Source organism: Cnephaeus nilssonii (assembly GCF_951640355.1).
Source record: "Cnephaeus nilssonii genome assembly, chromosome: 7".
NCBI lineage: Eukaryota > Metazoa > Chordata > Mammalia > Chiroptera > Vespertilionidae > Cnephaeus > Cnephaeus nilssonii.
In genome coordinates, this window is record NC_137078.1 from 69,229,479 (window position 1) to 69,243,075 (window position 13,597).

General features: G+C 37.0%; 1 protein-coding gene across 1 annotated transcript in view; it reads right to left on the bottom strand.

Annotated features, from left to right (window-relative positions):
• The window catches only part of FAF1 (Fas associated factor 1), a 354,542-nt gene that overhangs the window by 241,754 nt on the left and 99,191 nt on the right, over positions 1-13,597 (bottom strand). Inside the window, exons 5-6 of the mRNA XM_079776926.1 lie at positions 10,814-10,905; positions 840-931 (exon numbers count right to left, since the gene is read on the bottom strand). Coding sequence (XP_079633052.1) covers positions 840-931; positions 10,814-10,905 — 184 coding nt within the window. The remainder of the gene's footprint in view (positions 1-839; positions 932-10,813; positions 10,906-13,597) is intronic.

Below are 13,597 nucleotides of genomic sequence, written 5' to 3' on the forward strand. Positions count from 1 at the left end.
TGTATTATTCAGCAATAAAAAAAGAATGAAATCTTACCATTTATGACAACATAGATGGACCAAGAGGATGTTATGCTAAGTGAGATAAGTCATACAGAGAAAAACAAATACTGTATGACTTCACTTATATGTGGACTCTACAAAAACAAAACAAATGAATAAACAAAACAAATGAATAAACAAAACAAGACAGAAACAGACCCATAGATATAGAGAACAAGATGACGGTTGCCAAAGGGAAGAAGACTGGGGTGGTGGTGGTGGTAGGAGTGGAGGGGGTGGTGGTGGATGGAAGATGGAAATCTAAAAAATTAACTCTATATCTGATCTTTTCACATAGTTTTTGTTAAGTAAGTAAACATATAATCATCTAGCCTAAGTTGCCTTCCAGAGCACAGTAATTTGGGGAGAAAATAATATCAGCAATATAAAAAAATTATATCAGTGTTTTTTAAGCTGCACTCTGCAGAGCCCAATGAATTTTCTTCAAAGGTATGCCTTCTTTAGCTATGGGATAGGCTGGAATTCCATTTACTTATTCTCTTCCCTCTAACTCTAGTTCTTCCTCCCACCCCTTCAAACAGATAAATAACATTTTTGACTATTTTTTGCATAATGAAGTTTTGTTAAAGATTTTCTTTGGAAAAAAGGTGCCACCACTAAAATCAAATAAACTATCTAAACCATATAATTTAAAATTTTATATAGTTAATAACTGTTAGTAAGTTAATGTTTTAATAAGATTTTGATTTGATTTTGATATTTATATATAGCTTAAAGCAATGTTATTAACAATCAAACTTTTCATTTCAGATTAACAAAAAAAGTAAACACCTTACCTAGCATGACTAGATGATGAAGGTGGTGGTAAGTCTGGTGTAAGAACATAGAGACTGTTGTTTTTTGGCAAATGTAGCGATTTTAAGACCGTCTGAAAAAGGAAAAAGCAAAAATGCCTGTTAATTGTGCAGTGTTAATTTTTTCCTATAGTTCTTGAAAAACTGTCAATATTGTAGTTTGACTTTTCTTCTTTTGACAATTTCCTAATAGGATAATGCAGAACTACTGAACCCAAATAACCTTGTTTCTCCCATGCATATCATAAATTAGCATGAATATGAATGTTAAAATAAAATACAAATTATTTAGCTCATGAAGTGATATAAATAGATAAGAACACGGTTAAGACTCATTGATGTCTTCATTGAAGAAGTATATCCTTGCAACTAATATGCATTTCATTCCAGGATCTTTATAGCAAAGATTAGCAGTGTAGGTTTTCAGAGATGATTAGGCCTAGAAAAGATGAGGAAAAAATCAACCTGAGGAGCTGCAGCCTGAGAGGTGAAGTGACTTGGATGAAGTCCTTTATTAAGTGTTATTTATGTCACTTAGGTCACTTAACTCTTACTTCAGAGAATTTTGATTAAAGCACTCTGTCTGAAGTGAATAAATTGCTCTTGGGCTACATCTCACCTACTATCTTGATAATCATACAAAATTTCACTAAATTTCTTTGCCATAAAACTGCATACCTTTCAAACTCACGGCTTGATGACAAATACCTGCTAATGTACTTCAAACATTTTTGACAGCAATAAAATTAAGAAACACATTTTACATCTTTACATCATAACCCAGGACATACATATTTATTCAACAGATATTATTGAGTTGCCTACTCTGTGCCACACCTATTCTAAACACTGAGAATATAGCAGTGGATAGAACAGTCTAAAACCCCTGATCTTATAGAGCTTACACTTTAGTACAGGAGCAGTGAACCTTTTTTTCTGCCAAGGGCCATTTGGATATTTATAACATCATTTGCGGGCCATACAAAATTCTCAACTTAAAAATTAGCCTACTATATTTGGTCAAACACTTAATTAACTCACCCCCTAATGCATTGGCAGGGCCAGACAAAATGATTTTGTGGCCCTTATATGGCCCATAGGCCAGACATTCCCCACTCCTGCTTTAGTAGGAATAAATAAAATAATAACTTATATAATTGAGTATTAGAAAGTGATCTCTTTTTTTCTGTTAAACACAAAGTAGGGAAGGAGGGGTGAAGAATATGGGGATGGGGAGTTATGTAACTTTGAACTGAGTGATCAGAGTCATTCTCATCTGAGTAAAGACTTGAAGGTATTGAGGAAACCATGAAAATATAGAGAAAAATACTTCAGGCAAAGGCAACAGCTGGGCAAAATGCTTGTAAAGAACAAGTAGTCCAATTGTAACTGAAGCCAAATGAGCACTGGTAGGAGAGAGGTCAGAGAAGTAACAGACCTAGTAGGAACAGGAAATGTGTTGAGCCATTTAGGCTCATGTAAGGGCTCTGACTTTTACTCTGAATAAGATGGGAAGCTATTGAAATGATATGATTGAATCATGTTTAAAAACGATCACTTTGCCAAAGCTGGTGTGGCTCAGTGGATAGAGTGTCAGCCACAGACAGAAGAGTGTCAGATTCAATTCCATTCACAGGCATGTAATTTGGTTGCAGGCTCAATCCCTGGCCCTGGTAGAAGTGCGTGCGGGAGGCAAATAATCAATATGTCATATTGATGTTTCTCTCTCTGTGTCTTTCCCCCCTCCCTTCCACTCGCTCTAAAAATCAATGGAAAAATACTCTCAGGTAAGGATTAACTAAAAATAAAAAGGAGCACTTTGTCAGCTATGTTGAAAAGTAGATGGAAAAGATATTGATAGAGGAGGGCAGAAGCACAGAGGAGGCTATCCTATATAATAAAACCCTAATATGCAAATCGACCGGTCACTATGACGCTAAATGCAGAAGCTGCCCCCTGGTGGTCAGTGTGCTCCTACAGGGGGAGCACTGCTGAGCGTGGCTCACTGCGGGCGAGCGCAGCAGCAGTGGCGGGAGCCTCTCTAGCCTCTGTGGCAGGCGGACATCCCCTGAGGGGTCCCAGCCAGACTGTGAGAGGGCGCAGGCTGGGCTAAGGGACCCCCGTCTCCTCCCCAGTGCACAAATGTACTGGGCCTCTAGTACTAAGATAAGGCTGATGATGGCTTATGCCAGTGTGATGTAGTAGAAATGACACAAGATAGTTGGATTCTGAATATATTTTGCAGATAGCACCGAAAGGATTTCCTGAAAAACTGGAGATGGGTTATGACAGAAAGGAATCAATAATGAACTAAAAGATATTAGAATGATATATTGAAAGAAAAAAAGTTGTCATCAATTAAAATGGGGAAGACTGCATCAGAGGACTTCCCTTTAGGGCATGGAGGTTTGAAATTTGTATTAGACATTCAAGTGGAGAAGATAAGTAAGCAGCTGAATATATCAACCTGGAATTCAGGGAATAGGTCTGGAATGGAGATATAAATTAGAGATATCAAACTGATAGTGCATATGGATGATACTTAAAAGCTATGAAACTGGATAAGATCACCACTGAATTTAGTAGTGTGATCACTGGTGATACTGACAAGAGCACTAGCAGCGATCTGCTTAGACTGGGCTCAAGAGAAATGAGAAAAAAGGAATTAGAAACAACAAATATAGACAACTCTTTGGGGGAAGTTTTGTTATCAAGGAGACTAGAGAAATAAAGTGATTTCTGAAAGGAGAGATGGGATCAAGAGAAAAATGGAAGCAATAACATCATGTTTGAATATTTGTGGAGGAAAATATTGATAATGCAGGAAAGACAGGGAAGAGTGAAGTCCTTGAATAGGCCAGAAGGGATACAGAATGTTATCCAAAGCAAATATGGAGATTTGATCTTAAGAGGTTGAACAGGCCATGTAGAGCAGTAATTTTCAAGTGGTGTACTGCAAGAATTTTTAAAACATGCAATACCTGACTTAATTAGTCAGGGGCACTGACATCTTAGATTACCAAATAAGAAAATGACAACAGCCCGGCTTGTGTGGCTCAGTGGTTGAGTGTCAGCCCATGAACCAGGAGGTCATGGTTCGATTCCCGGTTAGGGCATATGCCCAGATTGCGGGCTCGATTCCCAGTGTGAGGCATGCAGGAGGCAGAAGATCAATGATTCTCATCATTGATGTTTCTATTTCTCTCTCCCTCTTCCTTCCTCTCTGAAATCAATATATATATGTGTGTGTGTGTGTATTTTTAATGACAATAGCCAACACAACAATAGCCATCCAGTGTGAATGTCCTGTCTTGAACCATAAATATGTAGGTCATATAATAGAGTTACATCTTATTGGTCATGTCCACATAATATGGTTGTGTCTGATTGGTTCATTCTTGGTACCAGAAATCCTTAAATACAAGTATAGGCACCTGATTCTTTAAAAAGTCACTTTGGAGCAAAAAAGGTAGGTAATTACTATTATCATTTACTTCTGTAAATCAAAATTATACCTTATTTTTGTTAGACCGGCCAAAAATATTTTTTGTGTGTGTGCTGCAGAATTTTGGTAATTAGTTTATAGGTTCCATAAGATGAAAAAAGTTGAAAATGACTGAAAAAAGTAAGTAAACAAACACCAAGTTGGGAGCTTGTGAAAATTCTCTTGAGATTGCCTTTATTTTCTATTTCACAAAATAGAAAGTGAGAATGGGAGAGTGGGAATGGGAGAAAGGTGTTTTAAAGGTCTGGGGAGAGGATAAATATAAAATAGCCATTTAGGAGAATATACTATGACTGCCTAGCAGCATTAAGGGGCCCTCTGAAGATCATAGTCATAAATTTAAAGATACATCAATCAGAATGATGATTATCTCCAGTCACATTTATTTATGAGACACAGAACAGAAAATGTTGGATTTGTCCAAGATAAGGATTTTTGTCAAGCAAGATCCTTGAAGCAAGAACTTATAAGCAAGTGATTGTAAGACTGACCATGGGATTTAACCCACTGTAAATAAGGAGGAGAGGGCATGAAAAATATAATGATCATGTAAAGATAGTAAAAACAATGAATTGGAAATATGAATGAGGTTGAAGGATTGTTGGTGTTAGGATACTAAAGGAAGTGAGCTAGGGACATGAGAGAGAGTGAAAAGGAAATGGAAGCTTGAAATTAAGATTTGAGAATTGTTGTAATTAAATGATAAGCCCATGGAAAGATATGGCTGATATAGGGTAAATAAAAAGATCGTTATAGAAAAGAAGTTCAAGGAACTAGGAAACCAAGGTGTTGGAAGAATCATTTACAAAGATATTTAAATTACTAAGAATTAGGACAGAGAGCAAGTATAAGCCAAAAATTAAAATTCAACAGAAAATTAGGGAGATGGTCTCAACAAGTAGGTGATATAATTTTTTGACATGAAATTCAAAGCTGAAACTTTTTAAAGAGGAAGTATTAATAAAGGTATGAAAGTGGAAATGAGGAAAATGAGGACATACAGTAGTTCCCCCTTATCCATGGGGGATAGGTTCCAAAACCCCCAGTGGATGTCTAAAACTGCAGATAGTACTGAACCCTAAATGTACTATGTTTTTTCCTATACATACATACGTATGAATTGTTTATTTCTGGAATTTTCCGTTAATATCTTTGGACCACGGCTCACTCTGGGTAATTAAAATTACAGAAAGCAAAACCACTAATAAGGAGGGACTACTATATATTTTACCAGTTAATCCAGTGGTATAATTTATACATAAGAAAAGCATTTACCACTGAGAATGCTACAGAGAAACAGTGTCCTCAGGACTATAGACTTCAGTCAGAGAAAGATGGAGAAGGGAAAGTTTAGAAAAGAGGTTGACAATGAGGAATTTCGCTAATCATGAGTTAGTTCCACTGGCCATAGCACACAGGTCTTGGGCATTTAATAGGACAAAGAATAGAGAGACATGGGCTGTGCAAAGACTGGAGATCTGAGTGAGGGGTGACATGGGATCTTAAGTCTCCTTGCAGTAGTAACTGGCATAACCAGTGGGAAAAGGCATAATGAAATTGGTCCTGGTTGAATCAAAACAAATCATAACCTCAAGGCTGAACGTGTTGGAAAGCAAGATAGAGTTGATGTCTAGGAATTCCTCTTAACCTTGCAGATGGAAGTAGAGAAACCTGGGGAAAGCTGATCTTAGCCAGGCATAGAACATAAGGAACTCATTCTTGACCTCTCCACAAGAGGGCCCTTCTTACTAAGTGCACAGACCTACTCCAAAGGCATTGGGATTTACTCTTGACTCATAATAATTATGTGTTAAACAAAAAGAAATAATCTTATTATTTGCAATACACTCTGACAACTTCTATTCTTTTTTCCCCCAGTCTGGCTATAAACCACTCAATTAACTTTACATCCCACCATGGATTGAAAAAAAAACACTGCCTTAAGTTCTGATCTTTATGTCAAATATGTGTGAGTCCTTTTGAAACTGATCTGTTATTGCTAATAGTTAACATGCAAACAAACAAAAAACATACATATAAACATAGGAAAGTTATTTTTACTTTAACCTTCATTACTTTATTTTGTGGTTATTGAAAAATGATTAGATTAAACCAAGTTATTATTATCCTTTTACCATGACATCATCCAAAAATTTTCCACTAAATCTTCCCCCTCAAACCACATATGGTATGACTAAGTAAATGGATACTCTCTTTAAGTTATTTATTCATTTATTCCATGAACATTTGCTTGATATTTATTATACCAGGCACTGGATATACAATATGAAAGAAACAGACATGGCCCCTCTGCTCATGGGGTTGTGATGAAGAATGCTGAGATGAGAGCCACATTGTATACAAAACTCTGTTAAATAAAGTAATATTTAGGCTGAGACTTGAAGTGTGAAAGAGAGCCATCATTTGAAGAATTAAGGGTAAAACATTCCAGGCAGCTGAATAGCATCTGTCAGGTAAAGATATAAAGAGTTTAAACCTATTAGAAGAATTAAAAGGAAGTTTACATCACTACAGCATGAAAAGTGAAGGTAGGAAAGGCTAAAGATGAAGTTATAGTGGTGAAGAGAAGGTAAATAACACCATGTCTTTTTAAAACAAATATATTTTTATTGATTTTAGAGAGAGAGAAAGGGAGAGGGAGAGGGAAATATCAGTGTGAGACAGAAACATGGATGGGTTGACTCCTGTTTGCACCCTGACAGGTGAACTTTCAGTTCACAGGATGAGACACACCGGCCAGGGCAATACAATACAATGCCTTTTAAACTAGGGTGAGTAGCTGAAATTTTATTCAAAGAGCAATAAAAAGCAATGTTATAACAGGAGAGTTATATAATTCGATTTATGTTTTTAAAAGACCATTCTGGCTGGCTACTGTGGGAAGAATACTAGTACACTGGAAGAATCCAAGAAAGGAAGCTGGGAAGACAATGATGAAGCTATTACATTGATCTTGGCAAGAGATGGTAACGGCCTGGATTAGGAAGTGCAATAAAAATACTGGAAAGTGCCCATGATTAAGATATATTTTGGAGGTAGACTCTACAGGACATACCAAAGGATTAGGTGTTGTTTTAAATGGAAAAAGATTGATGCCCAAACTTTTTTTATTTAACAGTGGCTATATATTGCTACCATTTATTGGAGAAGACAGTTGAAGAAATGGCAGGGAAGGAAAATTAAGAGCACCATTTTAAACATGTTAAGTTAAAGATGTCAATAAAGTATGTAATTAAAAGAATGAATTACCAATTTGGATATGGAAATTCATAGAAGTATAACCTGGAAATAAAAATTTGGGAGCAATTAGAAAATTAATGTCATAGGAATAGCAGAAATCACCTAGTGAAAAGCGTACATAGACATAAGTAAATGAAAATTTTATTGGTAACAAAGACTACGTTCAAATATGAGAACACATAGTTTTAAGGACATTTGCAAAATGATTGCCTTTCTCTTCACAAACTACTAAAAATATCATGCAAGACTGATTAATAAATGAATGAATAAATGATATAGCTGTGCAAACTAATGCATTTGTCGTTTTATTTTTGCCTAATTGTTTCCACATCTCAGTCAGCACTTTATTTTTTTTAATATACGTTTCAATTAGAATAGTCACACAGCACCACAGTCAAAGAATGGACTCTGAGACAAATCTGGTCCACTGCTTGTTTTTGTATGGCCAGTGAGTTAAGAATGGTTTTTACATTTTTAAGTGGTTGAAGAAAATTCAAAGGAAGAGTATTTCATGACATGTGAAGTTATATAAATTTCAAATTTCTGTGTCCATAAAGAAAGTTTTATTAGAACACAGTCATGCCTAAAATATTTACTACCTAATGGTACAGAAAAAGTTTTCTGACCCCTAATATAGTATAGTATATCACTAACTTGGTACCTAAATTTATAAATATACTAGAGGCCCGGTGCACGAAATTCGTGCACGGAGGGGGGTTGTCCCTCAGCCCAGCCTGTACCCTCTCCAATCTGGGATCCCTCTCACAATCCAGGACTGTTGGCTCCCAACTGCTTGCCTGCCTCCCTTCCTGATTGCCCCTAACCGCTTCTGCCTGCCAGCCTGAACACCCCCTAACCACTCTGCTGCCAGCCTGTTTGCCCCCAACTTCCCTCCTCTGCTGGCCTGGTCACCCCTAATTGCCCTCTCCTGCAGGGTTGATCACCTCCAACTGCCCTCCCTTGAAGGCTTGGTCCTTCTCAACTGCCCTCCCTTGTAGGCCGGGTGCCTCCCAACTGCCCTCTCCTGCTGGCCATCTTGTGTCCACATGGGGGCAGGATCTTTGACCACATTGGGGCAGCTATATTGTGTGCTGCAGTGATGATCAATCTGTATATTACACTTTTATTAGATAGGATAGAGGCCTGGTGCACAGGTGGGGGCCAGCTGGTTTGCCCTGAAGGGTGTCCCTGATCAGGGTGGGGTTCCCTTGGGGCGTGGGGCGGCCTGAGCGAGGGGCCTGTGGTGGTTTGCAGGCCGGCCACGCCCCCTGGCAACACAAGCGGAGGCCCTGGTATCTGGAATTTATTTTCCTTCTACAATTGAAACTTTGTAGCCTGGAGCAGAGCCAAGACTGGGGCTCCCTCCCAGGCCCGCAGCCATTTGTGTTGGGGTTATAATTGAAACTTTGTTGCCTTAAGCGGGTGGGCCCGGCCAGGGTGTGCGGAAAGCTTTGCTTCCCCTGTTGCCGCCGGCAACCCTGGCCTGCTCTCTCAAGCTCCATTCTGCCGCCATTTGTTTGAATTTGTTTACCTTCTATAATTGAAACTTTGTAGCTTGAGTGGAGGCTTAGGCCTGCAACAGCTGGCAGAAAGCTTGGCTTCCTCTGTTACCTAGGAAACCTTGCTCTCTGTGGCTGTAGCCATCTTGGTTTGGGTTAATTTGCATACTCGCTCTGATTGGATGGTGGGCGTGGCTTGTGGGTATGTCGGAGGTATGGTCAATTTGCATATTTGTCTATTATTAGATAGGATTGCCAACATGAAATTCCTATAAATATCTTGAAATATGCCAACATCTCCATATAGTAAGTGAACTCGTATATAAATATTTATAACCACAATTTCTAATGACAAGAAATGAACCAAAAGTTGAAGATTGTAAGTTTGTCCCTGGATACTGAAATATCAGCTCAGTAAATTGTAAAATGGACAATTATTTCCACTTTAAATATCTAAAACTTCAGGGTTAACTCATTTCTTTCAATCCCTCTCCACTCTCTCTGTCAGAAAAAGGAAAAGTGTGTGAAATATTTTATGCCTAAGGCTGCTACTGGATCTTTAAGAATAGCAACTACTACGTTAAAATTATAACACATTTTAAAAATATATATTTTTATTGATTTTAAGAGAGAGGGGAAGATAGAGGAAGAGAGAGAAACATTGATCATCGGCTGCCTCTGGCATGGCCACTACCAGGAATTAAGCCAGCACCCTGGACATGTGCCCTCACTTGGAATCAAACCAGCACTCATTCAGTTCATGGGACAATGCCCAACCAACTGACCCACACCAGCTAGAGCAATTGCAACACTTTTTAGAAATCTTTAAATATCATTCATTCCTTTCCCCCGCCACAATCCAAATAAACAACAAAAAAGAAATATTCCTACCATTTAAAATTTTCACAATTCCTATTATCTTTGTTTTATAATCAATACTTGGCATACATATATACACTATGTATGTCTTCTTTCAGGCCAATACGTAATTGTTCAGTAAATTATTATTTCAGAGCACTTACTGGCACCCTATGAGATTTGAGAAAAAGGTAAAGATTCTCAAAAAAAAAGTATTAAACTAACTGCTATAAAATAGAAATGAGAAAAACAGCCCTAACTGGTTTGGCTCAGTGGATAGAGCATCGGCCTGCAGACTGAAGGGTCCCAGGTTTGATTCCGGTCAGGGGCATGTACCTTGGTTGCGGGCACATCCCCAGTGGGGGGTGTGCAGGAGGCAGCTCATCGATGTTTCTGTCTCATCGATGTTTCTAACTCTCTATCCCTCTCCCTTCCTCTCTGTAAAAAATCAATACAGAAATTTTAAAAAAAGAAATGAGAAAAACATGCCACATAGTGTTTCATTTATATACTGAACTCCATTAAAACTGGTTTACTATAAAAATGTGTTAGCTTGAAAAACACTGTTTGCTAATTTCTTAAACTAAGTTATTACCAAATCTACTTCTTATGTAACAATATTAATAAAAACCATTTTTTATACATTATTTAGTCAACTATATAACTGGCAATTTAAGAAACTTACACTGAATGGGGCCAGGCAGATACTTGAAATATCACGGGACCACTTAGTACAGGATATGATAACCATAATGCTGTATACTTACAATTATTACAGAATGACATGGAATGTGAACTGTAATTAAAAAATAACAAATAAATAAGAAACTCACACTGTCTTCCACATCTCCAGTCTTCCAGCCTTTTAACAGCATTTTAGACACAGGTATCTGGAGTTCATTTTCTAGAATCTGTTTAATCTCTCCTGTATAAAGAAGAAGAGACTGAATATTACTAACAAATTAATGCAATCAACACTTGGTCATATCCAGGGCTAGCATTCATGTTAGACATATCTGATGAGTGAATAACAAAAATTTCAATAATCCAAGCTTCAAATCTTGATCAAACAACATGTAGCCCTTTGAAGAACTCAGGCTTCAATATCAGTTAAGAGAAAAGATTCCACAATTAATCAATTAGGTAGTTAATTAATTGCATATCTTTTTTAAAGATATAGACATCAGTGATTTGAGGTGTGAAAAGAAACAATCTATTTTAAACCAATCAACTGACAATACCGATTTATGTTCAGCATATGGTAGGAGTAGCAGGGAGAGTATAAAACCCGAGTCATTGCCCTAGCCAGCTTGGCTCAATGGATAGAGCAGACTGAAGGGTCCCAGGTTTGATTCTAGCCAAGGGCACATGCCTGGGTTGCAGGCTCGATCCCCAGTAGGGTGCGTGCAGGAGGCAGCCAATCAATGATTCTCTCTCATCATTGATGTTTCTATCTCTCTCTCCTTCTTCCTTCCTCTCTGAAATCAATAAAGAAATATATTTTAAAAATAAAATGAATGAAATAAATAAAACCCGAATCATTATAGGAAAAGCAAATTTCTGAAGGAAGATTTGGGTTGAAGTTTCATCTTGAAAAAAATCAAATAACTTATCTATTCTTAGTTTTTGCATCTATAAAAGAGAGAATAATTATGCCTATTTTCTCTACCTCTAGGGTCCAAGGATGATAGGAAATAACCCCAATAAAAGTAGCTGAGCCTGGCTAGTGTGGCTCAGTGGTTGAGCACCGACCCATGAACTAAGAGGTCCCCAGTTCAATTCCCAGTCGGGGCACATGCCTGGATTGCGGGCTCCACCCCTAGTGTGGGGTGTGCAGAGGCAGCAGATCAATGTTTCTATCTCTCTATTCCCCTCCCCTCCTCTCTCTAAAATCAATAAAAACATATTTTAGGGGGGGGGGGGGGGGGAAAGTAGCTGAAAAAAAGCCAATAATCTAGAACAGCAACTGTTAAAGATAAAAGCAACAGAATTTCAGAAAAGGAAACAAAAGCATTGTGGGTCAAACAGAGAAAGCTTTGTGAGAGAGATGAGACTTAAACCCAGCTTGAAGAAAAACTGGGTTTAAACCAAGCTTGAAGTATAAAGGGATTGTGAAAGAGAGCCAAACCAAAGGCAAAAATATTCAGTTTTGTAAAGACAAAGACTGAATGGTATAAAGGCAATAATAAAAATGATTCTAATGAGAAATAGTGAGGAATCACAATTTCCCCAGTGCTCCATAAATTTTTATCAGGAATCAAGTCTACTTATAAATCAATCAGTTAATTGCTGGCACTAAAGTTTATTAAACAGATTGTTGAATCAAAATGTACAAATATTTCATACAGCTGCTTTTATTATGTTGGTGCTGGTCTATAATTTTAGATTAACACATAATTCAATTCCAATTATAAGTGATTGAATACTGGAAAAACTGTTATGTATTTAAAGAAGAAAAATAATTCCATTCCATATATTAAAAGCGGATAAAGTAATAGAAGAGGGGAAAAAGCTTACGTTATATAAGTTCTACGGAAACACAGCTGCCTTAGTAAGGAATGCTACAAATAAACCCTTCATGGACTTAGTGACATTTTTGTACTTTCTTAAAGAAAATTCCCATATAGGCACTTTGGAATAGTTATTAAATATAATAAAAATAATTCTGGTTCAATACTTTAGAAGCATAAATTTTTATGAACTTTGGCCTTCAAAAGTGTCACTGCTGACAAAAGATTGTTCTGTTTACAGAAATGGTAGAAAGGTAAGCCATACTTTTTTATATCAAACACATAAATATCACATTTTCGCATGTGGCTAAGTTGTATTTCTAGAGCTATACTTGTCTTAGATACCTATCTTCATTTGACACCACCCATTTAGATTCTTAGAGACACTCTTATCATCCATAACCTAAAAGAAGTTTCTTAAAGGACAAACAAAAAGAGATTTTCAGTTCAAGTCCCAGTTACTCTTTGCAGCCAGTTGGTGGAACAAAGACTATATAAAACAAATAGCATTTTGTACCACAAGTAGAGAGAAACAGAAAACAAAACCAGAATCATGACAGCAACCTGAGTTTGTCATTTTAAAAATTATTCTCTATGGTTCTCAATTCCTTCTTCTGTATAGTGGGATGATAATTATAGTACTAACACTGGGTTGCTGTATTAAATGACATAAGGCATGAAAAATATTGTGTATTAGAATGTATCCAATATATACAAGGGACTCAAAAAATGTTCATTATTTTGAGTTGTACTGAGTAAGGTAATATATATTAAGGTAATAACAAAGTACTTGACCAGCACAGGTTTTAAATAAACAGTATTAATTGTTTCAAAGATACCAAAATAATTTTGGGCAGGTAAGTGCTAGAATGCAGAATTTCAGAAAAAGTATTCATATTTGGATCTGCCTGGCTCCAAAGATCTTAATACAAAATGGCATGGCCACTGTGGTAGCCTCATACATTACTTATAAATTATGAAGATATGCTGATGTCATCAAGGACAGTCCATTGAATTTGCAAACTATTTATCTGGCATGGGATTAATATGCAAAATATATAAAGAACTCATAGCAACTGAATAGCAAAAACACAAACTAATCTAATT